The sequence below is a fragment of the Nicrophorus vespilloides genome, unplaced genomic scaffold (assembly GCF_001412225.1).
Source record: "Nicrophorus vespilloides isolate i.1.1-1 unplaced genomic scaffold, Nicve_v1.0, whole genome shotgun sequence".
NCBI classification, from domain to species: domain Eukaryota; kingdom Metazoa; phylum Arthropoda; class Insecta; order Coleoptera; family Silphidae; genus Nicrophorus; species Nicrophorus vespilloides.
This window is the reverse complement of record NW_017098778.1, coordinates 130,484-155,953: the sequence shown is the minus strand read 5'-3', so window position 1 is coordinate 155,953 and position 25,470 is coordinate 130,484. Positions and strand designations below refer to the sequence as shown.

The window sequence follows — 25,470 nt, the reverse complement described above, 5'->3', positions numbered from 1 at the left end:
GTTATTTCCTACATCTCCCCTTTTATTTGATTTTTCTTATTATGAAACACATCCAAATTTATTTTTAATTAATTTTTATTTTGTTAATTATGGAAATTATCATTTTATTTCATAATTGGAACAATCTGATTAATTTCTATTTATTATCTTTTAATTTTAAATCTTCTCCCATGTCTATGGTTATTTCGTGTCGCCTCGCGATTAATAAGCATGAGTAGTTAGTGGCAAATCTAACGTATTTGTCAGCTTTTTATGTTTCTGCTTTCAGGAGTGGATCTAACGTATCCATCGTACTGGAAAGTCGTGCAAAAGAAGAGTCTCTTTCTTTTTAACAGTCTTAATTCAACAAGACTTCTCAGTAGACTCTTTCTGCACGATTGTATATTTGTATTCTCAATAAAGGATGTTTCAGTACCCTTACCCTCCCCCTTAGAGCATATCTCTAGGGTTATTAGATTCTAGTTTTAAATTATCCCTAGGATCCTGAGATGGTTGAACACTATTACGATCCACCTGCAGCTCTTCTGCAACCCTCCTTGTTTTCAATTCAATCATATATATTTGCTTTAATTTTAATAATTAAAAGTAGCTTCAATTCTTATTAAAGAAATCTTTTGTATTTGATTGGCATTTGTTCCCTACACTCCGCCCGTCCGCCGCGTGTCCTCCCGTAACTGTTGCTCTGCCTATTATGGGGGTGCCGGTAATTCCGCAGACTAGTCAGTTTTACTGACAGGGTCTACCAGGGTCTTCCTTCTTCCTCTAGTCATTTGGCATTTCAATACTCTAGTTTTCTCTTCGCTCGGGCGAAGTTCACTATTAACTTCACTATTAACTTCCTGGTTAAGGTTAGGCATTTAGTATGGATCGAATGAGCTTTTGCTTGGTTCACACTCTATATCAATTTTGGAGTTTGCTTTATTATTTCGAGTGATTCTCCATTTGTCGTCGGTTGTATTGTATTTATGTAATGTCTGTGGCGATCTAACGTATCCCCACGTGTTTCTCTTTCAACAGATAAAGTTTACCTCTAGACTGTTGCGCTCGATCTGTTCCTTTTTGCTGTGAAGGTTCAGGTCTTGCTGCTGTGTCGGGCACTCTGGAGGTGGACCAAACTATAGAATTTCACAGTAAAAACCATAGACAAATTATATAATTAGGTGGCAATTGATTATCCTAAATGTCCAATTAGGCAGTTATGATAATATAATTGCTAGAGAACTAATTAATATTGTAAAGTGCAATTTACTATAGAAGTTAGTTCTCTCTTTCGTTAGGTTAGATTAAGTTTTATTTGTAATACGCCCATTTTGCCAATATTTCTCTTTAGTTTTAAGTTAACATCTCAATCACTCTTACTAACTCTTAATAACATATCCGAGGACTCTCCATCCTTTCCTAGAACCGCCGAGTCTCCGGTTCGCATTTACCCTTATCCTTTCCCTATATCCCCGTACCCCTTACCACGAGGAATTTAATGGGTTGTAATTTATATTTTTAATTTGTAAAAATATAGAGTAGTCACAATGCAAAAGCGCTTGATTATATTATAATGCATTGCATATTACACATTCATAATATGGAAAAAATAATATAAAAAGTAATAAGAAAACCATATTATATAAAAATGTATAAACAAATAGATACAAAAAAAATATTAATAAAAATAAAATATGGATTAATAATAAAAAAACAAACATATATATAAAACAAAAGAATTAAAAAATAAAAAAGATGAGATAGAAAATGGACGTTCCATTTATTCCTCTCCTGTTAAATATTATAATGATGTTCAATGTGCAATGCAATTTTATTTTGATTGTAATTATAAATGTGTATCGTATTTTTTAATACGATCTTATAGATTGTGTAAACGTATATTTCGTTCATGTTTTGGGTCGGGTGTGTGTTATTTCTTTGTGTTCTTCTGTTTCAGGTACCTAGGTCATAGCTTTTCCTTCTATCCTAAATTTCCCTATTTTCTTTTTGATTCCTCCCGGGTGTGCGGTCGCGCGTTTGCTCTCATTTGCTGTGAGTGAGAGCAACGGCATCCACGTGGCCGCATGTCCAGGTGCCAAAGGTATATCATCTTCTCTCGAAGATGATAACCTGGTATCAATTCAAGCGCAAAACATAGCCTCTGAATTGATTCAAGACCGTTTCGCATTTAACCTTCACGAGGTTGCACCTGTTTCATACAGAAAATGTTACGGATCTCGTTTTGATCCACTAGATGTACCATACGCTGGTTTATCTAGGGGATTAAAATTAAATTATATATTAAAAATTCGCTTTCGCCCATTAAATTCTTACACAATTAATCTATTTTTAATGGCGAACCAGAGGAATAAGTGTAACCTATCATATCCTTCAATAACTCTTTAATTTATTTTCCACACGTGCCAACATGTTGTTCAAAATGATGGATTAAAGGAATCTTGAGATATCTATCTACAACTGGTTCCTTACTCTACGTGTAAGATTTTTGTTTCGAGTGCGAGAGTATTCGGATTCATATTTGGGGTAACAACATGATAATGTTTTACGTAAATTTTAGTTTAAATATATATTTGTTTCTTCTTACAGAAATTGTACCAACTTGAGATATCTTCAACTGGCTTCTTGGTAGACGGCAGCGATATGTTCCAGAATATGTTCCAACATATAAAATTAACATCACGGTTACACTAAATTTCTTAAATGAGCGGTAAAATCTAAGGAAATTACATGTCAAAAGGTGATCGAATAGAAAAAAAATGCACGTGTTAAGTAAATAGATATTTGTATTTAATTTATGAAGATTACATTTAATAGATCTAGAATAGAAAATATATATATATACAAAATAAATTGTAAAGAGATTAACAAAGTAAAATAGGATAAAAAAAAAATTATTGCACTACGAATGCGGTTATGATTTTAAAATGTCTAGTAATTAGATATAAAACTATTTAATGAGGTGCGTTTTAGACCACGAGTCTTTTCTGTTCAATAGAACGATGTCATCTTCGGAACTCTCTTCCTGCGAATTATCAATATCGCTATGGTCGTCATCATCGTCGTCAAAATACGGTCGTGTGATTGGCTTATTGTAATCTAAAACACAGTTCAACAATATAATCTGATTTCAATTGTAAATGAATAAGACCGAACCTTTCATTACGTGATCAAATTCTTCGTTCGGATTTTGCGGTAATAAACCGTACTCCTTGTCGTTTTTACATTTACAGCAACAAAATATTATCCCTCCGATTATCATCATTATCAGTACTGAAATAATGAGATTAAATTGATTAATTCTGTAGTATTGTATATAATTAGAATTATTTACCAATAAATATAATGAATACTGATCGAGGCATTCCCCAGACGTGCTCGTTGCGAACAAGAGTGAACACAACTAGACTAGGTTGTTTTTCGTCGATTGTTGTAAACTTCACCATCGGTTCATAGCCATCGGCAACTACTTTAAATGTATACTGTCCAGGCGCTACCTTCAACATGTAACGACCGTTCGTGTCTGAACTGATGTTCAAATTTTTATCGTTCATTAGAATCTGTGCATTCGGTATTGGGTGATTCAAGTTGTCACGAACGAATCCTGTAAAAATACAAATAAAATACAGGAGTTTTTAGCTTCAAAGAGATTACTAGCACACAATTGTTTGTGTAATTTATACTTACCAACAATACCGGCGCCTGCAATACCAAATCCACCGCCTGGTACGATCTCCTCAATAACATTTCCATCCGAGTCAAGAATAGTCCTGGTAGTACTTTCAGAGATCTTCTTGATTTCGCCATTCTTCATCATTAAAGTCACGTTGCAATTGGACATTTTGTATTCTATTACATCGACTTTCAGCATCTTTGGCCTGTATTCGAAACCGTTGGATATCTCTAAAATGTAGTGGCCGGGCGGCAGCATGATCTTGAAGTGAGCCAACCTGGGCGTGACTTGGTGCAACACATTAATGCCTTCAACCCTGACGGTAGCATTGGTCAACAACCGATTTTGTGAATCTAAAATTGTTCCTTCGACCCCTGTGCGTGTTTGGCTCAAGAATTTAATAGCCGGAGTGATCACCTCTCTCCAGATAAATGGGATATTCTCTATCGATGGGTATTGGCAACAGCTAACCTTGGCCGTGAACATTGCTGTGCCGTATTCGCTGGCTATGAATTCTGTCAAGTTTCCGTCGGTGGCCGCGATGTTATTTTCGCAGCCCTGCGTATACTTCAGCGCATTCAAATAGGTCTGCGCGAATTTCTCGTGCACATTCAACGGACCTCTAGACTTTGGATAACTAAAATTGAAGAACATCGATTACACAATATTCATAATTATAACTCTCATAAAACCTACACGAATCCTCCTCTGCCTCCTTCGAAATTTAACATCATATCGAATTTCTTGTCCAGCAACAGATGCTTAAACGCGTTTACGATATTCGCCTGTGGATTACCGCTGCGAATACCGTCGCCCATCAGTTCCTTACCAACTTCCCGGAAATCTGCAGAAATATTGTTGCAGATGAACTTATCCGGCTTGTTTATGCCCGATGCAAATTTGGGATAGTCTCCCCAGATCTTCTCGAAGGCCACGTCGATCACGGGTATTATCGTTATTACGGTATTTTCCAAGATCGAGACAATATTCGGATCGCCGAATTTGTAGCCTTGCAGCAAGTGCCTCGCTAAATACACTGATATCTCGCGGCCAATCGGTTGCGTCGCAAAAAGATTTCCAATCACTGCCACCTGGAATTTCGTTTCGTCCGACGAATCAATCTGAAAAAAGTGTATATAATAAATAAAACATACTAAACTATTTTGTATTAGCGAAAAAATAATGAATAATGTACATTGATAATATTTACATATTCGGCGACCGAAACATTGTTACGTTCATGAATGTTAGCTAATGTCATCAAATTCCGCAAAAAATGGGTCATGTCGTCTTTACCTTGTCCGTTATTTTAAGTGAGTGTATGGTCATTGAAATGTAATCTTCGCCGCCTTCGAATTGTGCGGATGAGGGATACCTTGTCTCCAGCTGAGCGAGTAGCTTATAGATATCGCTGTTGGAATGATATTCCGGCTTGTATTGGTTCTCGGTGATGCCAAAGTCGTAGGCGCTTGCCCAGTGGATGGGATCGTCGCGCATCAACGTGAAATTAACCTGGATCTGACCACCATTCTCGGGCACGACGATGGTTTGCGTATCGCTTTCGTATCTGCAATATGAACATTAGTTAAATTGGGAAAAGCTCTCAATTAAAGCATAATTTACCCTCTAGCAGCAACAGTCAAATTGTAAGTTCCCGGTAAAAGAATTCGGTAGTAATCTCCGGTCTTGGCGGTGCGAACGGCGTGGTTGTTCCCTTCCACGTAAACCTCGGCGTTGGGGATGCCGCGACCGATTGTGCTGAAGACGAAACCTTTGACTCCGCGATGTACTTGCTCGATGTAAGATAGGAGAGCGTCGTGGTTGTCCAACCAGTAGTTGGGCAGTTGCGCTGCCTTCGGAAACTTGTAGCAACCCAACTCAAGGGTGATCTCCATGCATCCAGCCACCAGGTAGTTCCAGTCTTGCATACCGCCAGTTACGCTGTACCATTTGGCTCCATTAGTGATACCACCTTCGAAATGCTCCTTGGGGAATAACGGGCACGGTTTTCCCAGATGCATTTTTCTGTGCGCCTTAAAGACATATTAAAAATAAAACATTCGCTGCTTTAGCAAAGATGATTATAACATACGTCCGAATATGTGTGGGCGAGATTTTTGAAAACGTTGTCATCGGGAGAAGGATTCGCTTGACCGATGTACTCGTTGCTGTCGGGATTATCGTCGTAGGGATAGTTGGCTACGAGCGCTCCGTTGTGCAGGTTTGCAGAGAGCACAAACGGTTCGGACAGAATCCAATCCATCATAGCTTTCGTCTCAGGCTCCGTCACTTTGTTAAACTACAAATATAAACACGTCTCATAAAAAATGAATATACGCAACAAATAAAAACGATTTCAAACGCACATTATTAATAACGTATTGATCCGGAAAATTGCGATTCAAGTCGACGTTGTTCGCGTTGCTTCGACCAATTGTGCTGTCGCTGTCGCCTGTAAATAACCATTATTATTCACGACATTCAGTTCGAGGAATTAAATGAGCTTTACCCTCGTGGGACATCTCATATCCATCCGGATTCATGCTCGGCATTATATGTATCCTAGTTGTGTTCAGCATCTTCGTAATACGATCGTTAGACATGTAATTTTCGCAAAGGAATTTAATGAGGAGTAACAGCATTTCGCGACCGACCACCTCATTACCATGCATATTGGCAACATACTTAAATTCCGGTTTACCTGCAACACAAATTACCCATTCGCAACACTCGCATCGCATCATTTCTTAGCTTAGTTTACCTGGAACGTGTTTGGTAGGTGTGTTTCCCAACACGAAGACATACAGATTACGTCCTTGCACGGATTTACCGATAACCTTCAGATCAGTGATATTCGGATAAGTGCTGTTGTACTCCAAAAGGAATCGTTCCATGTCAGTGTAATTATGATGGTGGAACTCTAAACCGGGATCGATCATGAAGCCGTACTGATCGAACATCGGCCTCGTCAGATTAACAATCTCCTCATAGGCACCACCTAAAAAATTGAGTCCGCATTTAACTCAACTAAGATCTATCTTAACAGCATAAATGTGAATTTACAGGAAAAAATTAGTATAAAGGATTGATGAAGGTTTTTCTTTTCGGTACTAGAAGCTGGTGTGCAAGTAGAAAAATGAAAGTGTCGTAAAAAAAAATCCGTTTCTTTCTAATATATACATATATTTGTTCAACTCTAGAAATATATTTTTTTTTTTTTGGCGTATCAACAAATAATATAATTATTGAATACACACAATCATATACATAATCAAAACAGTCTATAAAATGAAAATGCAAATAAAAAAATATAATAAACAATTAAAAAAAGATCACTACTTCTCTTTAACAAACAACTCGTGAGGTATTGCGATTATGATTTGTACTAGTGTTAATAGCTAATAAGAGATACTTGAAATTATATAAATAGGTGCAGTCGTAATTCATGCATGATTATTGTACATTTTTAATAGCTTTTAGATATCTCCTTCTATCAAGGAACGAAAAAATATAATAAATAAATTTGAGCAATTTTCGATTCTTTTAAAATGATAACAGAAGTCTAATTAGAGATTCATCATATAGAGAACATGCAAACGCAGCTTCTAGTTTGTTCCATTTACCATACTCTACACCACAAATATAATCTTATACGATTCGAATGTAAGAGTTGCGTAACCATCACCCGCTATTTATTGCCCCACCACCTAACGTTTAAGCCTAATAAAGATCAATTTATGCCGAGTTACTTAGTTATAGTACCAAGAAAATAAATTAGTTTGGCACAAGAAGAAATGGTAACTTAATCCTTTACTTGGACCACGCCCATCCACTTCTGACATTACCTTTGGTGGGAACGGCGCGCTCCAAGATGAAATGTTGAACGGTCGTTTGGTCTTTGCTCACGGTTACGGTGATCGGTTTCGATGGTTCATAGCTAGTAAAGAACAACAAAAAATAAATAAAATGAAAGAAATGGTAAACAATCTATAAATAAACTGGATGTGGAATTAAAAGAAGGCTTAATCTGTTTTATTGCTATTCATTTAAAGACTTTCGTATCGCGAGATAAGCGTTTATAGGAAGTGGCCAAAGTGCGGAAATTCAACTTTTGCTTGTTTTATTGAGCGCGAAGCGAAACCGCATACAAAATCACTCAGTCGCAAAATGCCATTTACTAAGCGTGTTGAAAGAACAATGGAGAAAATAAATAAATAACATTATTGCTAGATAACATTCAAAACGAAGCGATAGAGTAAATTGAAAATCTTACCCATAGGCGGTGGCGAACATTTGATACTCCCCTGGTAACAATAATCTCCAATACTCTCCGCGATTGGAAGTCGTGACGTTATGATTGATACCAATTACAACTACGTCTGCGTCTAGGATTGGTTCTTTGCTCTTGTCCGTAACTAAGCCTTTAGCACCCCAATGCACAGACTCGATGAACGAAATCATAGACTCTTTATTTAGGTGCCACTCGCGAGGCAACACCTTGGCCAACGGGAATTTACAGCAGCTCAACTCGAAAGTCACCTCGAAGCAATTAGAATGGACATAGTTGAAATCTTGCATGCCGCCTACAAAAGAAAATCAAAACATAAATAAAATATTATCCAAATAAAATAATTTTTCGTTAATTACCTCTAACTTCATACCACAATGCTCCGTTTGTAATACCATCCTTGAATTTATCATGTGGGCATGCCTCACCCTGAGACATTGGTGCATGGGGTTTGGCATAGGTCAAAGCCAATTGTTTAAAAAGCTCATTGTCTGGACTTGCACTCTCCTTGCAGCAAGTTCTTCTAGCTGCAGAGTCATCATATGGATAACTGGCAACAACAGCTCCACCATGCAGGTTTCCAGAGAGCACAAAAGGTCTAGAAATAATCCAGGTCATGAGTGAGATGGTTTCAGGTTGCCTTCCAGACAAAATAGTTCCTGCAAAACAAAAACAAAACGATTAAAATATATTTTAATGAATCTGTCTGTTACAACTTACCAATTCTAATTGGATCAAATTGGTCTGGGAAATCCCTATTCAAATCGACATTGTTTTCATTTTGCCTACCAACATATCTTTCCTTGGACTCACACATTCCCTCCTCAGAGTTCTCAAAGCCATCAGGATTCATGGATGGCATCAGGAATATATCAGTGGAGTTCACAAGCTTTGTAACACGCTCATTCTTTCCATAATTGGCCAGAAGGTATTGTGCCATGTAAATGGTCAACTGTCTACCAATGCTTTCATCCCCATGCATGTTTGCAACATACTTAAACATGGGGGTCAACTGTGACCTCTCCTTCTGCACGTTCGCGTTGATTTCCAATGCCCACAACTCGCGATTCTTAACAGACCTACCCACCGATATCAGCTTCGCCAGATTCGGATATTGCTTTTGCAATTGCTTAAACAAGTCAGTCAGCTCATCGTACTTCTGATACTTGGGATTTTCCAGGAAGTCTTCGATCTCGTTGTTGGAAGATAGATCCACTGGGCTGCTGAGGGATTCCCTTAAAATTAATATCACAAACACTGGGATGCAGTATAGTAGCTTCATATTGCTTGTATTTAGATTTTTCTTTCTTATGTAAATATTGCTTTAAAAAGGTGTAAATTTTGTTGTACGTCGAGATTTCTACTGTATCGCCATTCTTCGGTGATTTTATGGATGGCCAACCATCTACGTTGTCAATTGTGAGAACAGTAAAAAAACACAACTAGGAAGTATTTCGAGGTTAAATACTTGTCAAGGTTAATTATGTTTGATAAATAACTGCACTTAATAAGCGACATCTGGGGGACTCTGCTTAAGTAGCTTTAGAACGATATTTGACTAGGACCGTATTAGATTTATATTATGCGCGACGTATGTAGATCAACGGTCTACGTCAGCAGTTTTATCAAAATACACATGATCCATAGGAAAAATTGAAATGAAACAAACTGTTTTAGCTTTAGTTAGTCTGCATAGTTATTACTTTAATACATGATATAACTAAGACAAGTCGCATATCTTTGATCATCAGAGTATCTTTGTACAATCAATAGTATTGAACTTTATTCATTCATGTTTATCTGATTTGAACTCTGGTTTTTTTATAAATGAGGAACTATTTCTGTCTCCAATTTATACTTTTCAATGATAAAATTTGTATCACGGTGCCTTTTGTAATGGAATTCTTATAGGATCGAAGTACAGAATTTCGAATCGGTTTTCTTATCGGAATTTTTGTTCACTTACATGATACAAATATAATTATTTTTAAATTAATTTTATATCTAATTTTTGTCAACCTACACTTGCTATAATATAATTGAACTGTATGCAACACAATTAGCACTGATATGTTCTAGAAATGATTTAATTTATAACACAATTACAAATATGATTCACAATATAATCTCATAATTGCATTTAGAATCTCTTATCAGGTGTTCTAGATGAATTCCCATCTAATCATATGCACGAACGGCATGTTTGCTTTTGAATTTGTATCTCGGTTCTGTCACGGAGCCTTGGTCACATGGTCGCATGTAGACGTCAAAGGCTATTGAAATACGGTTCAGGTCTCTGCATAAATCGGTCGTCTGTTTGAGAGGAGGTCACACAGTTTTGCTTGAAAACCGTGCGCCAATTATTTTTATATTTTGTAATTAAGTATTCAAATACAAACATGTTCTCCAGGGTATTCAAGCCAGCCGCAGTCGCGAGACAATTCAGCACCTCCAAACAGGTAAATATACACCCAAAAAGAATCCATCATTTGAAGATTACCATTGTAAAGCGTCGTTATCAGTTGTTTGTCGTATTCCGGCGATCAATTAAATTTCATTATGTAATTGTTTGTGTTGCTGCTACTTCTGCTACACTTTTTTTTCTCTGTTTTCATCAAACGCTGTAATTAATTGATTTCTTTGCGACTGGATTCTTATGTTTTAGATATAAATAGAAGGAATACGTGCGTACATATTTATTGGGGTATTTTTAGTGTAGGAAATGGTCCAAAAATTAATTTTAGATGAATTTTTATTCTTCAGGCGCAGAGTCTGAATATCTAGTAGCTACATTGCGTTTTTTTCCAATTGGAACACGATTCACACGACTTTATATTCCAATCGCGTTATATTTTCATTGTCTTTATTGCATATAATCGTGACGGAGATAAGGATAATGGAATATTACAGTGAACTATGCAATTTTATAAATCACTGTTAATTTTAATAAGTTGTTTTTATTTTTTGAAATTCATAAGTTCCTAATAATAACACGTGCTCAATTATGCTAATTGTTTCGTGCTTGAATCTGTTAAATTTGTTGTTTCAATAGATCGAAGGTTTTCATAAAATAGTATAGTTTCACCAATTTATTAGTATCTCAAGTCTAAGTAAGCTTGGATCATTGTAATTCGATACTGAAAGGTTATAGGAAAGTCAAAATTTGTTTTTGATGATAATCAGTGGTCATAGGTTTTATATAACACGGTGAAAAAAAAAACATGTACGATGGACCTGTTTACGTTACGTAATCGGCTGCTGTAAACAGAAAACTAATTATGTGATATTGTTTCTCCTCTATCTTTAGAACAACTTCAAAGTTGCCGTCGCCGGAGCCAGCGGTGGCATCGGTCAACCACTTTCTTTGCTCCTGAAGCAATGTCCGTTGGTCACCGAGCTCCGTCTCTACGACATCGTGCACACTCCCGGTGTCGCTGCCGACTTATCACACATCGAGACCCCTGCCAAAGTTTTAGGGTCAGTCTTGCCATCACTTACATGGTTCGTTTGTATTTAATTCATTTAAACTTGCAGTTTTAACGGACCTGATGCCGCTAAGGATGCCTTCAAAGACTGCGATATCGTTGTCATTCCAGCAGGTGTACCACGTAAACCAGGTATACATGATTATAGTCTGTTTTTAATTAACAATATTCGTTGAACATAGTTATTGTGTTTATATGATAATCATCATAGAAGTACAATGAAAATGTAGTAATTACAATTTGACGCGAGTATAAAATTGTTAAGTCATTGAGCAAGTATTTGATATTTGCAGAAATTGTCATTATTGATTGCAGTGTTGCATTTTTCTATAAGTAATCTCACTTTTGTAACTGCGCTAACGACACGATACTTGGCAAGTGTCCAGTCAATCGATTTATATTATAATAAAATTTGGCACTATATTTCATGTATTTTCCATTCTAGGTATGACCAGAGATGATTTGTTCAACACGAACGCTGGAATTGTTCGTGATATTGCCAAAGCCTGCGCCGAGGTGTGTCCCAAAGCTTGCTTGGCCATCATCTCGAACCCAGTCAATTCCACCGTACCGATTGCCTCTGAAGTATTCAAGAAGGTAATATCAGTAGTAATAAATGATTTTGTGACATTTCTAAATAACACTTGACCCTATACATGTAGGCCGGTAAGTTAGACCCGAAGAAGATCTTCGGCGTTACCACCTTGGACGTTGTCAGGGCTAACGCTTTCATCGCTGAAGCCAAGGGACTGAACCCGATGGAAGTTAACGTGCCGGTCATCGGAGGTCACGCCGGCATCACCATCATGCCACTGATCTCTCAAAGCAAACCCGCCGTCGACTTCCCCGCCGACAAGCTCAAGGCTTTGACCGAAAGGATCCAGGAAGCCGGCACGGAGGTCGTCAAGGCCAAAGCAGGCGCCGGTTCCGCCACCCTCTCCATGGCATACGCCGGAGCCAGATTCGCTATCTCCTTAATGAGAGGCATGAAGGGCGAGTCCAACGTAATCGAGTGCGCATATGTTCGCTCCGACGTTACCGAAGCCACCTACTTCTCTACTCCGTTGTTGCTCGGCAAGAACGGTCTCGAGAAGAACATGGGTTTGGGCAACCTCTCCGAGTACGAGAAGAACTTGCTGAAGGCCGCCATCCCAGAGCTCAAGAAAACCATCCAGAAGGGAGAAGATTTCGTCAACAAGGCCTAATAGAACAAACGCAAGTCCAGTAACAGAAAGGAACTTCACTTTTAGTGCGATATTGTCAAATCAGCTACATATTTTATATCATTTTTTGTATTGTACAAATAGATTAAGTATGTATCCTCCTTTTTATAAATGTCCTTAAAACCATTCACTATTTATTAAAGAAACCAAACTTAATAAAAGCACTGTTATATTTACGCCCACTTACTTTATAGCAATTGTACATGATTCCGTCCAATAGGCAATCAGATATGATACTGTAGTCAACCAATCTCTACCTAAGTTCTAGAATACCAATAAGATCGTTTCATTGGATCACAAAACTTGTTCCAGGTGAATGTGATTGTAAACGAAACCACGAAATTCGGGACCGCGAAAAAAATATAACTGGTATGCAGTTGCAATCAAAGTATATTTTCTTATTGTCACAATTATATCCTCTTCGTTCAACACATTGACAAAGCAACGACCCTCATTATGTTTCCAGTCTTACATCAACAACAACAATCTAGATAAAATGATAAAATAGTACTGGGAGGGTAGGAGGGGGGTGGGCTGGACGATAGGGAAGAAAAATATAATGAAAAATAAAAACTAATTGAAGTTTCACTTTTTCTTTTCAACAAAAAAAAAAGATGTTTTTTTTTTCTCGTAACTATCACAATTTTAAATTCAATAATAAAATGAAACAAAGAAAAGGACAAATCTCAAACCGACAGAATGATTTTGTTGAACAAGAGCCGGAGCTGCATCTTCTGAGTATTATCATCCATCCCCGGTCGAAACCTCGAAAAGATAGAATCTTTAAAAGACGCGTCAAAAAAATAATGTTTGTCGTTCGACGTACACGGGATGGATGGTCTAAGTAAAACACATATAAAAGAAAGAAAAAAAAAATAATAAAGAATAAAAACAATAAAACTGTACAATATAAATTATTGTTATTTTTGTAGCTGTAATCATCATTTTTCTAACTAAAATATTATTACCTATTTTTCTTTTTTTTATTTTTAGTTTACTACAGTTTGCGTGACGGGTTTGTAAATACGAAGAGTTCTTTCTCGCAGAGAAAGAGACGAATGCGTATTAGAAAACCTCTCTTTTAGGCTGGCTTAAGGAGAAACAGACATTTTAAACTTGTTTTTTCTTTTCTTTTGATTATTTAATAATTTAAATACGTGGGAATGGCGAACATCACGCAAACTTGTATAGTAGTTGCATTAGTTGTTTGCTCTTTTTTTTTCTGATTTTTTTTTCGGGGGGGTGGCGGAGAGGGGTAATTTGTTTTATACATTTATAACGACGGTAGGAGTGTCTTTTTTTGTTTAAACTACTTATCTACGAAACAGTAGGTATATATTCCTTGTCCAAAATTAAAAAATAACAGGACAAAAAATACTTTCATTTAAATTGGTTTATCGATACATTCAAGTTTCCTGCAAAGACGAGCAAATTAATATCCTTTCGTATTTGGGTGTGTTTATGTATATTTTTATTCTTGAAATCTTACGTTATCTTTAGACAGGCACGTAGTTGCCCTTGGGTGTGTACCATATTTTGCCGGTGGCCAACCTGCGCAGGAGTTCGCTAGACAACAACCTCTTCTCCTTCTTGATCTTCTGCAAGACACCCTTGTTTTCTTGAGCTCTTCTCGATAAATATGGCAACACTTCGTTGACTGGACCATATGGGATGTACTTGTAAGCGGAATAACCAGATTGACCTGAAGAACGAAAAAGATATGAACGTGAGATGTCGATAAATGTCGAAGTAAGATTATGATATACATACCTAATGGGAAGGTAATGTAATCGCACATGGCCAACAATTGACCAAAACAGATGACCTTATCCTCGGGCTCGATGCCAATTTCCTTCATTTTCTCGATGGCAAATCGAACGGTATCTTCGTTGTGCGAGGCAACCATGATGCCGATCTTCTTTTGGTCTTCTCCGCGATTCTTCAATTCCTTGATGCGTCGCAGGCACTCGGTCAAAGTGCGATGGTACATTTCAGAAGTAGCATCGAAGTTGGGATTTGTTGGATCGGCATAGCCGAGGGCAGCGGCCCTGGCCCTTTCCTGTTCAATGTAGGCGCCGCGAACCAACTTAGCTCCGAAGTAGAAGTTTTGACGTTTGGCTTGTTCAAGATCGGTGGTTACTTCGTTGAAGGCATCCCTCAAGTAACATTGATAGGTGTTGAAAACGACAGCCTTTTCTTTGTTATATTTCCTCATGAATTCTAAGGTCAAACGGGAGATGGCGGGTTGGAAATAAGTCTGTTCGGCGTCAACCATTATACGTACGTCCATATCTTGGGCAGCCTGTAACAAAAACAACAACAATAATATAGTCACACGTAAATAATATTTGATACTAATCGTACCTTGACTAAGGTGTTCATTCTGCGGATCATGTTCCTAAACATTTCTTCCTCTTTGGTTGACAATTTGGTGATTAAGCGAACCATGCGACCCCTCTTAAGGTCTGGCACACGGAAGGTGCTGCTCAATTCTTGGTTATCGTCAACGACTCCAGACCACGGGAACAAGTGCATAATGCTAAAAAAAAATCGAATAATACGTTATTAAAAATCTGATATATTGTCAAGCGCACAAAGCAGTAAATTCATTGGAAAAGCGTATCTAAAATGTTGATTTAAATGGGGGTTGGGCAGGCGACTAGCGAGTATTATAAGATCACGCATGTAAGGAACTGTGAATAGAAAGATCAGTTTCATTATAATAAGTAAAATGGGAACAAAATGAATGAAAGGTCTTCTATTCTATATTGTAACAAACGTAAATAGGGGTCTGGTGTTTCACATAATACTCACTAGGCCTTGTTAGAGTCTTTTTTTGAATACCTAGAAACATACGGACACAGAGGAGACCCATTTTTTTTCCAACGCACAAAGAGAATATCGTTAATTGGGGGAAATAACGGAAACACATATTCGATTTTATGTTCAATTTTCGTTTTTTTTTATTGCTACACCTACCCCTTGCTATCTTCCGTGAGGCTGTCCAAGAATTTAGTGACGGACGCTTGATCGGTGATGTTAGCATCTCTGATCTTCTTCTCCAATTCTTCACGGGTTGTATGATGCGAGAGAACGTTACCTTCGCCGCCCACGATTTCAGTCATGTATTTACGGGCCTTCATGATTACTTCAGATAATTGAAGCTGAAAAATAATAGGATTAGAATACGCGTTGCTTGTTACAAACTAATAATAATAATAATAATAAGAAGAAAAGTACTCACGAGGAGTTGTGGCCTGCCGAGAGCAGTTAGCTTGATGGCGGTGATTCCGGTGCCGTAAGTGGAGCCTATAAAAAAAAGATATAAATTAATTTATCGCCTGAGACTCACTATGGACTACTCGTGACAAAACAATGAAGAACATTAAATAATAATCGAACAATACTGAAAAGATGTGCCACAGCTATAGCTTTCACCAACAACAAAATAAAAATAAATAAAGATACTGCATCGCATTTCTATAAAAAAAAAAACAATAACAACAACGAAAGAAATTATAATAAATAAATAAAGTAAAGGACTATCTACTAGTAGAAATAATAATAATAAATACTTTACTACGGCAACTAAATAAATGATCAAGAGAACTAGTAATGAAATTGCTATAAATTCACAAAAGTGGGGTTACCAAACGTCCTCTTTATTTCGTCCTATCATATATTTCTAGAGAATTGTCATGAAAATTGTTTGGTACAATTGTTAGTTAAAGGTGGGGGATCAAGATAGTAGTTATGGTAACCCCAATGATTAGCTTTTGTAAATTCATGTTATACGTGATTACCACAGCGAAAGAGGAACTACTAGTAAAATTAAGAATACAACGGCAACTTGAAGATTTTGCTCAGCACACACTTACGGGGCCCGTGAACAGTCTTGGATGTGCTATCGTAATCTGTAAAAAAGGGCAGAAAACAAAACAAAACGCAAATATTAGTAATTAGTTAATTATGATTAGAAAGCAACGTCACATCGAGTGAGTGAGATAGAGAGAATAAGAGAAATACGAGAAAGAAGAGTAATACAACAATAATATCCTCTAGTGTTATATAATTTTGGCTTATTTCTGACGCTAAATTATACGTTTAAAATAAATGCGAGTAGCCTAGTTGAGTCATCGGGTCGTAAATAACCTTATTTATCCGTGGGTAGTAGCAATACCCTCCGAACATGAAGTCCTGCCTAACCGAAACGACCATAAAACAATTGCCTTTAAATCGATTTGTTTCAAGTAGTCGGCGATGTTTTTTTCTTCTATGCGGTCAAATTAAGCAAATCCAATTAACGAGAAAATACAAGTCATAATAATAAAAAAAAAACCTCTCTGATTATGTAACACCGCGATGAGCTAAGATTTATTTAAAAAAGCATCACAAATTCGATCACATGCCGAATCCCCTGATCGAATAGACGAGAATCGTCGCATGTGAGCGTATGAATTTGCACGTCACATTCTTAATTATGACCTACATAGGTTGTTACAACAATGAACAGGAATGAGGTGCAAAAATAACTTTTCTTTCCATTTTAATTTTTGAAAATGGTACATTTCGGATTGAAGAAATTTGATATTCCAATCTTTGTAGGTTTGCTACAAAGTGGAGAGATTCGAAGTAAAGTATTCGCGCGGTTACATAAGACTCCCGCGCCTCGATTTATTTACATTGTCATTGTTTTCAGGATATATTTTGTCAAGCATCCAAGAAACAAAAAATCTCGCATCATCTGTACCTCACCGAAAAACCGGGCCAGATCCTGTTTCCAATAATAGCCAGCCAAAGTGATTAACGCTCTCTGCGTTCCCTACGACCGTTTACCTTCTCGGTGCACATCAAAGACGCACCTCAGAAATGACGTCCAGGACTTGCGTAACCGATCGACACGGAATTCGGATTAGTTTAAGCGTGTGTTTCTTTTTTTTTGTTATATATATAATATTTTTTTAATTTGTAAAAGGTAGAAAGGGACAAAAGAAAGACGTCGATGAGGTAACTAAGGAAATTCTGTCCCTTGGACAGGTAGAGGGTACTCACCGGCAACCGCTTCGAGGCATTTCAGGAACGTTTCCATGTTCCTCTCGCAGGTAGCTTCATTAAGATAGAAATATGTACGGGCTGATTGCACCTTGTACCGCCTATCGGCAAAGGTTTTATCCACGCTGTATTGCTTCAAAGACTCGGTATCATCGACATTTGCTTTATCTTCGGGGACAGAGGATCTGCAAAAACGCAAATTGATGAAATACAGAGTGATCCCCGTTGTGCGTGAGTTCAAATAATTACTCGACTTCACGTTTCTCGGCTTCCTCCTGGGTCAAATCTTCTTCTACTGAGTAATCGAGGATCGGTTTTACACCGAAGGATCGGAGCCTCTCCAGAGTTGGACGAATCTTGTACTGATCTTCGCCGGCCACGAAATGTCCGTAGAAGGTGCCCTTCATCAGCGCGGTGAACAGACGGTCGCCGAGGATGGCTCGAGAAACTTTCATCAGCTGCAAAAAGATAAGAAAAAGAAAAGAAAAATTAGTCAAATTTCAAATATTTAAAAAAATATATATATATACAAGGATTACGCATTTGGCAAATCATTGATGCATTTCCTTGCGAACGACGCCCAAAATGGTGGCGGACAGACGATTTGGCGTCGCGACGCTGCCGCAATAAAAATCAATACGCGCATAACTCGGGGAGGGCATCGTTACATAACATCGAACAACATTTTCGCGGTGGTGCGAACGTTAGTCGAACAACAAGGGACAAAAAAAAAACGAGGCAAAGAGTGAAATGTTTTGAGTTAGTTATTTCTGGGAAAAATTTCGCAACCATCTGGCACAAACATATGAACTTAAATATTCACACGAAAAGAAAGGAAATAAAAATCTGCAAAATTCGTGCCACGAAAGTAACCTTGAAGCTCTGATTAAGTTATGTTATTCTTCTTACAAATAAATTACAACTGTATACAACTTTTTTTTTCTTCTAATGCTAACATTGGAATTTTTTTCAATATTACCGTAATTTTTACATTTATTACATAATTGTAGTAGAATGTATTTCTTTTTATTTCGAGTGAAATAAAAAGTGGATATTAAATTCATAAAATTACTTATTTAAGCTTGGGAATAAATATCAATATTTTATGCACTTTAATTAGTTATTAGATTTTAATCTGAAGTAATCACCAGCTTATTTAATTGATAAAATAAGAGATTTTGTATAGTTTCAAATATTTGAAAAACAAAAAAAGGTTCAATTATATTATAATTATTAACAATTATTTCACTATAGTAAGTTACCTTGAATGTAATGTATATTAATGATAATGATAGAATGATAATGTACATTTAATGAAATACTTTAATTATTATTAATATTCTTATAAAAACTTTGGAAATTTTTGGACAATTATTCTGCTTTAATTGGCATCACCATTATTGTTTCGTCAGTAATCTTGTAGCGATTTACCTTGAAATCAATATAGCTTAAGTGCTGGGCGCATAATTGAGAAGGTCGTCCGAAACGCACTGTCGAACCCGGTCGACCTTGGTATAGATTTTCCCGCCAACCGAATGGAATCTCAATATAAATAATTTTCGCTACTTTCACGGAAAACAACAGAGAAAAGATGAAATAAAAGTAACAACACGAATTCTTGAATGTCAATCGTTCGTGAACCTTGTGGTCGTCACATGATGATCGCCAATCCAATTGAGTACCGCTTGGAATGCGATCCATTAAAAATAGATTTTAAACAATTCAAAGACAGAAAACACGATTTTCTCTCTTCCTTCGTTACATCTTCTTTTTTTGCCCTCTATGGCCATTATATAACGACTGGGGGCTTGAATATATTTATAAATCGCAAACGAGCCGGGAATAATTCAAGCCTACATATAAAATCCTAGACGGCCCGGCGCATCCGCCGAACGTTCAATTATGCAACGGGCTAAAAATACGAGTAAATGTACACATAATGACATCAAAGATTATTAGATCGATTGCGCCGAAGGAGCAAACAATCACTCGTCACAGCCATTGGAATTGCATGCGTTACAGCTGTTATTTCAAGAGCGGAAACATTCGTGTCTTCAATTCCGAATGGTCAAAAAGGAAGGCGACAAAAGTCAGCCCGTTTGACTGACGTTGAGCGTGCAGGAGAGGTCGCCTTTTGTTAATACACAACAGCAATTGGCATCTACAAATCGCAGTTCTAAATTCGAACCACTAACACTGACCTCGATCCGCAGTAGTAAGTACTACAGTACTTGGTTCCAAATACGCGTCGAACAACATGTCAACGAGGGTCTTTTATTTTCTACCTGTCAAGGATAATCATTCGACCTATAAATGCTTCGAAACAAAAAAGAAAACTCCCAAGAACCGAAACCTTCTATAGAAACACACGAAAAATAAAAAGAAAGACAAGAAAATAGGTTATCGTCGTCCGTCGGTTAAGTCGCAATCTACATTTTACATAACAGATTTTCAATTTGCGCCACGTAATTTTTACACGACAATAGCAAACGCAAATCATCATCGCATTTTACGGAATTACGAAAATCCAAAACCGACACACCGCAAATCATTAAACGGATGTACGCATGCAATTTGTTTATAAAATCCTAATAATTGCGAACATCATCGGTATTTGCATAACAAACAAAACAAAAATATTTCTGTTGTGTAACAAAACAATTGTGCAAACCGACAATTATTCATAAAATCGGTAAATGTTAAATCCGCTGCGTTTTATAAATATGATTCGGTTAACCGACTATTTATGATGATATATCAGAGATTCTTTGGAACAACGTTCGTTTCAGTTACGAAATCCTTGACGCTGCCTGGACACTCATTATCTGTTATTATTAAACAGATCGCATGTCGGCATAGTTGAAATGACAAAACTAAAATAAAAAAAAACAATTAGATTAACTGCACCGTATAACTGTACCACTGCACGATGGGAATCAAGCATTTAACACGATTTTTACTTGTATTGATTAGAACGAAATTGGTCCATTTAGTGATAGTTCGATGTAGCCATGGAGATTCCAGTCGCTCCCTTCCGAAAATCAATAATCCGCTGTCTTCGAGCATTCGTGAGCTCTCTTTATTTTTTTTTCGTTGTTTTTCTCAAGGATTCTTTGAAATTTGCATGCGAATCAGTGGCGAAAGTAAATTATCAGCGCTTTTTATTTTTTTTTTTATTATTTCTAGAACACAATATATGTATACGTTACGCGAAATATTAACGCAAGTATCGTGAATGCATATTATCGAAGGGGGGAACTTTTCAACTCGACGCTAGGAAGTCCGATTAAGCATTTATATACAACGGTGGAAACGCGACCACGTGGTTCCGAGAGAACCTAAGGTAATGCATAAATAATTGACGTTCCGTGAAACCGATTATGCAACAAACAAACACGTACAGCGGAAAGGTTTTTCTTACAATCATTTTTCGTATTGACTCATACAAATAATCTAATCCGTTTTAATTTTCTACTTTTCTAAATATTTTTTGTTTTTTGGGATTTATTTCTATTTCGTGGGAGCTTCTTCGAGAACCTTGAGCATGATATATATTATTTTTTTTTATGTTTCGTACGCTCGACAGGCCATACAACCTACGGGCTCTGGCTGTGCCGTTACGTAAGCATTCTCAGTGAGTGACTGTTACACTGTTATTACTATAATTACGTTCGGGTTATAATAATAGTAATAGGGCGGCGTTGCCTTGCTTTGCCAAGTGCGGATAGTCTATAGGCCCATATAGACTGCTAAAGGCGAGCTCGGGTACCCCCAAAAAGTGTATTAATATTTTGACCTCAATTTCCCTACGGCGGCTATTTCTGTTGAGTGTACATCCGAACAAACAAAACGTAAAAGAAGAATGCGACGAATGCGAGAAAGATAACTCGGAGCATCTCGTATATATCTTAATTATTTCCGTTATTTATCAATTACAAATAATTGCATAACACAATTTTTGTATTTATTTTTTTTTTGTGAGAACATCGCAATTGTAACCTTGCCAACCAATTGTTGTAATAATCGTAGGAACGGCGATTGATTATCACCTCCCATTTAAATGGCGACGCAAAAGTCGTTTTTATTTTTTTTAGCTCGATTGTATTTTTCGCTGCACGGCATAAATATAACGAGATTAAGCGTGATTCTAGTATGGGATAACTTGATATTTGTCAATTCAGTAACTTAATCTTGGTCGTGGTTTTACTGCTATCGTATATTCATAGCTCGATTCCCATTTGACATTTCACCATTCCTATTTCTTACTTAAATTCCATAATGCAGACGAGAATTTGGACGCTAGAAACTATCCGGCAATCGTTACAGAAAATTATCACTAATTGAAGTTCGCAGCGATAAGCTGTTTTTTCCGCTTTGCATTCCTGTTCTCTCTTTTTTTTTCGGTATTCAATGTACTTAAATAAGCACTATTTACTTTGCTATTACATAAATCTGAATTACTATTAATGTTCTATTCTAAAAAAAAAGTACAGTATTTTTCGCCCCCAAATGTATAAGACACATCTCAATTCTAAATTTTTTTTTTTAATATAAAAAAAAATCTGTAAAAAAAAAATTCATTCATTGAAACTTGAAAACATTCCTACTTATTCAATTAGATGTTGAAAACAATTGCTTATTTAGTGCATAAGTAAAAAATAATAATTAAATTCAATGACAAAGACAGTCTTTAAGTTTAATTCTTAGAATACATATTCATTTCATTGCTGATACAAAACTCCGGAAGTAGACTACCAAGCTTAATCAAAAACGGAAGTTTCCTATTTCTGATTACTGATCTTCTAAAATATAGTTACTTGTAATAAAACTATCTTATATTTGCTAAAATCTCAGATTCTTCGCTTCAAAAATTTTACTTCAATCACGAAAAACAAATAAATTCTAAAAATTTCAATTATCTAATCATTAACATTCCTTAAACTTCTTTAATAATTTTGGGAAATTCCAAATTGCCAACAGCAATAATAAAAAAAAAATGAGGTGTGTTGTTTAATGCTAATCTAATGTTAATTAAAAATAATGAAAGCCCTAGATTATTAAATAGAGTAAACGTAAGTTTCAGTTATTTTAATAATCTAATTGATAGTTTCAACTTTTAACTTTATTTACAATATTAATTGGTTCATTTCAACTAATTAAGTATTAGTTGATCGATTCAATTAGAAATACTTCGTTAATTTAATTCTGATTTTAGCAATGCATACGTCACGTTTGTTGTATTTCGTGCGATGTGAGTTTTGGAAATTCTGCTTTGTTTCTTTTTATTGCTTTAATTTCATGCTATACTGAAATATAGAAGTAAAAATCTCAATAAATTTTTTCCATTTGTAAATTATTTTTTTTTCCTTCCGAACAGTTATTTCAGAAAGCGAGATTTCTTCTAAATGAATCAATAAATATTGTAAATAAATAATAAGATAAAACGTGTTTTTTTTTAATAAATTTCCAGCAATGATCTAATGATTACATGTTATTTTGTGTCAAAACTAGTTTTTGATCTTTAGTTCAAATTGATCATTGGAATTTCAAGTAAAAACATTAATCATTTCCAATATTTCACATAAACAGTGAATATTTTTAACTATAAATTTTTGAAGAATAAAAAAAACTGTAACGTTTGTGAAGTTTTCAAATGAGGGGGGTTGCGATCTGGGGTAGTTATGTCATAATGCCGGAAATGAATAATACGGAAAGGCATGGGCCAGTGGCGTTTTCCCACCAATTCGTTACTTTTCACAGACAGGGGGAGAAAGAGAGAGAAAGCCTCGAAAAATCAATACGAACGGCGGCGAAGGCTATTATGCATGTCGGACGGAGGCAGCAGCCGCCAGTTCGGGGAAGCATCAAAATCCATAGACGGGGCGGGGCGCAGGCGCGCGCTCTTCTATGCCCACGTGCATAATCGATCCGGCAGCGGCCGCGTCACGTGACCGCCGCACGTCAAACGACGACGCCCGACTGGCTTATATAAGCGTCGCGTATTCGCCGGACGCTTCGAATTATCAAAGCTTGAAGTACAAAAAAAAAAAGAAAATCTTATCAGCGCATCCGGACCAATCGGAGACCGGTATTTCAAATACTGAGAAGAGCGTCTTTTAAGAACGCGTCCGCAACTTTCTACCAATTTCATGCCTGCAAAATTGTATTTTAATTTTCAAATAATGAATGAATCATTTATGATCATAATTACATATTGAAATCTTTCTAATCTGGTAGTTTTTTTCTTTTTAATTATATTCTGGTGATTATTATTATTGGTATTGTCATTTGTGGAATAATGCGAGCCTACTATGATGGCATGAAATCGATATTGAAAGGTCAATGGCTCCGGTGCGGAATATACGATTAGTATTTTTTTTTTAGAAACCATTCATTAATTGTTTCGCTAGCACCTTTTGCTATAGAAATTCCGTTACGATCGATGGTCAGCGAAGAGAACATTACTACTTTGGTTATCAATAATACACAATTGATTTTTTTTTTTTGATGACGTTCGATTCCGGTTAGAGACAGCCGCCGCCTCCTTCCGAATCGTTTTGTAATCTGAATTGGGATTGGAATTGGCCCCGCTCAATTGGTGCCAATCTGCAGCGGACCAATTGAGTTGGGCCCTGGTTACGTAATGGAATGTTCGGCGGCTGCCGCTGCCGATTCAGAGGGTTGATGGGTATGGCGGGTGGTGAAATGTGTGCATTTCTTTCTTTCTTACCTTCATGTTGTGGTCGACGAGGGTTTCGAACGAGCACAGGGTGTAGACGATGTAGGCGCGCACCAGCTCCCATGTCGTCTTGCTCTTGAAGGCGGCCTTGGCGTCTTCGAAGGTGATGTCCAGGGGATCCTTGGGGGAGGCGGAGGCGTTCACATTGTCGTTAGCGCAGGCAGCCGCGGTCGACTTTAGGGCGGCGATGGCATGTTGGTTCTTCAACAGCAACAAGTCCTTCTGCAGAAAGCCGACGTACTTCCTATCACATTTTCTCAGCACTGTACGCAAAAAAGCCATTACACGCGGCTAATCGAGCACCACCGATCTGCAGCAGCAACGAACACACGCACACACGAGCAGACGACGAAGAATGAGGGGGAAGGTGTGTCGACGAAAAAATAAATTAGGAAATTTATATAATCAATCGGGACGAGAGGGAGGAACAAGTTAAAATCGTGAACAGAAAATAATTAAAATTACTTAATTTTAAGTATTATTCTCGTTCTGAGGGACGAGAACTCTGCTGAGGGGAGGAAGAAGGTACGATGATGTTATGATGATGTTGCGAGTGTATTTAATTTATCTTCTCGAGAGACTGAGTGTGTGTGTGAGTGTGTATGTATTTGCCTCTTCTTTCTTTGCTTCTGTCTTTAGCACAAATCGGTCAAAGGTGGGCTTCCGTTCTTAAACTATTATGTCTCTATTGTCTCTCCGACTCTGATTGACCGAATGCGGGGACAATGCGAGCGTGCGTGCGTGTGTATTTGTTGGCTGAATATAATATCGTCGTCACACAACCCGTGTGTCTTTTGGATCTTGCTCTTTGGCGGAGGCGGCGATCTCGCTGAATTGAACGCACCGGACAGACTGAAATACGAAATCCGCTCGTGCAAGAAGTGGCCGACGTTCGATCGGATGCCAATTCGCGTGCGCCGCGTTACCACACATAGTCGTCGCACGTCGGCAACACCTGGTGGCGCTCGCGACGCAACCGTCGCTACCACTGGTGCAATTTGTAGCCGCCGCTC

The 25,470-nt window shown here is 37.2% G+C and overlaps 3 protein-coding genes and 1 long non-coding RNA gene across 6 annotated transcripts; 2 read left to right on the top strand and 2 right to left on the bottom strand.

The window, feature by feature from the left end:
* Positions 1–2,048: 2,048 nt before the first annotated feature.
* On the top strand, positions 2,049–2,774 carry LOC108563161. Its single transcript, XR_001891080.1, has 2 exons — positions 2,049–2,523; positions 2,587–2,774. It is a non-coding gene; the product is annotated as an uncharacterized LOC108563161 (long non-coding RNA).
* A 128-nt stretch (positions 2,775–2,902) lies between these two features.
* LOC108563176 (carboxypeptidase D) lies at positions 2,903–9,444 on the bottom strand. Its single transcript, XM_017921781.1, has 15 exons — positions 8,679–9,444; positions 8,318–8,617; positions 7,944–8,253; positions 7,516–7,607; positions 6,432–6,668; positions 6,180–6,371; positions 6,037–6,122; positions 5,763–5,969; positions 5,294–5,703; positions 4,967–5,237; positions 4,367–4,791; positions 3,685–4,307; positions 3,332–3,601; positions 3,154–3,270; positions 2,903–3,096 (listed from the first exon to the last, which is right to left on the bottom strand). The coding sequence occupies exons 1-15, from the start codon at positions 9,238–9,240 to the stop codon at positions 2,948–2,950; spliced, it is 4,251 nt and encodes a 1,416-aa protein (XP_017777270.1). The 5' UTR covers positions 9,241–9,444; the 3' UTR covers positions 2,903–2,947.
* A 770-nt stretch (positions 9,445–10,214) lies between these two features.
* Positions 10,215–13,279, top strand: LOC108563167 (malate dehydrogenase, mitochondrial). Its single transcript, XM_017921770.1, has 5 exons — positions 10,215–10,417; positions 11,266–11,435; positions 11,493–11,575; positions 11,889–12,040; positions 12,106–13,279. Exons 1-5 carry the CDS (start codon positions 10,358–10,360, stop codon positions 12,646–12,648), a joined length of 1,008 nt encoding a protein of 335 aa, XP_017777259.1. The 5' UTR covers positions 10,215–10,357; the 3' UTR covers positions 12,649–13,279.
* A 364-nt stretch (positions 13,280–13,643) lies between these two features.
* On the bottom strand, positions 13,644–25,425 carry LOC108563166 (proline dehydrogenase 1, mitochondrial). Of its 3 annotated transcripts, XM_017921767.1 has the most exons (10): positions 24,449–25,424; positions 17,968–18,176; positions 17,719–17,903; positions 16,545–16,580; positions 15,911–15,975; positions 15,646–15,830; positions 15,031–15,205; positions 14,437–14,968; positions 14,156–14,368; positions 13,644–14,081 (listed from the first exon to the last, which is right to left on the bottom strand). In XM_017921767.1, exons 1-9 carry the CDS (start codon positions 24,737–24,739, stop codon positions 14,163–14,165), a joined length of 1,884 nt encoding a protein of 627 aa, XP_017777256.1. In that variant the 5' UTR covers positions 24,740–25,424; the 3' UTR covers positions 13,644–14,081; positions 14,156–14,162. The 3 variants fall into 3 exon arrangements, with proteins under 3 accessions (XP_017777256.1, XP_017777257.1, XP_017777258.1); XM_017921768.1 differs by lacking the exon at positions 13,644–14,081 and having other exon boundaries at positions 14,115–14,368; positions 24,449–25,425; XM_017921769.1 differs by lacking the exons at positions 13,644–14,081; positions 16,545–16,580 and having other exon boundaries at positions 14,163–14,368; positions 24,449–25,423.
* Positions 25,426–25,470: the final 45 nt, after the last annotated feature.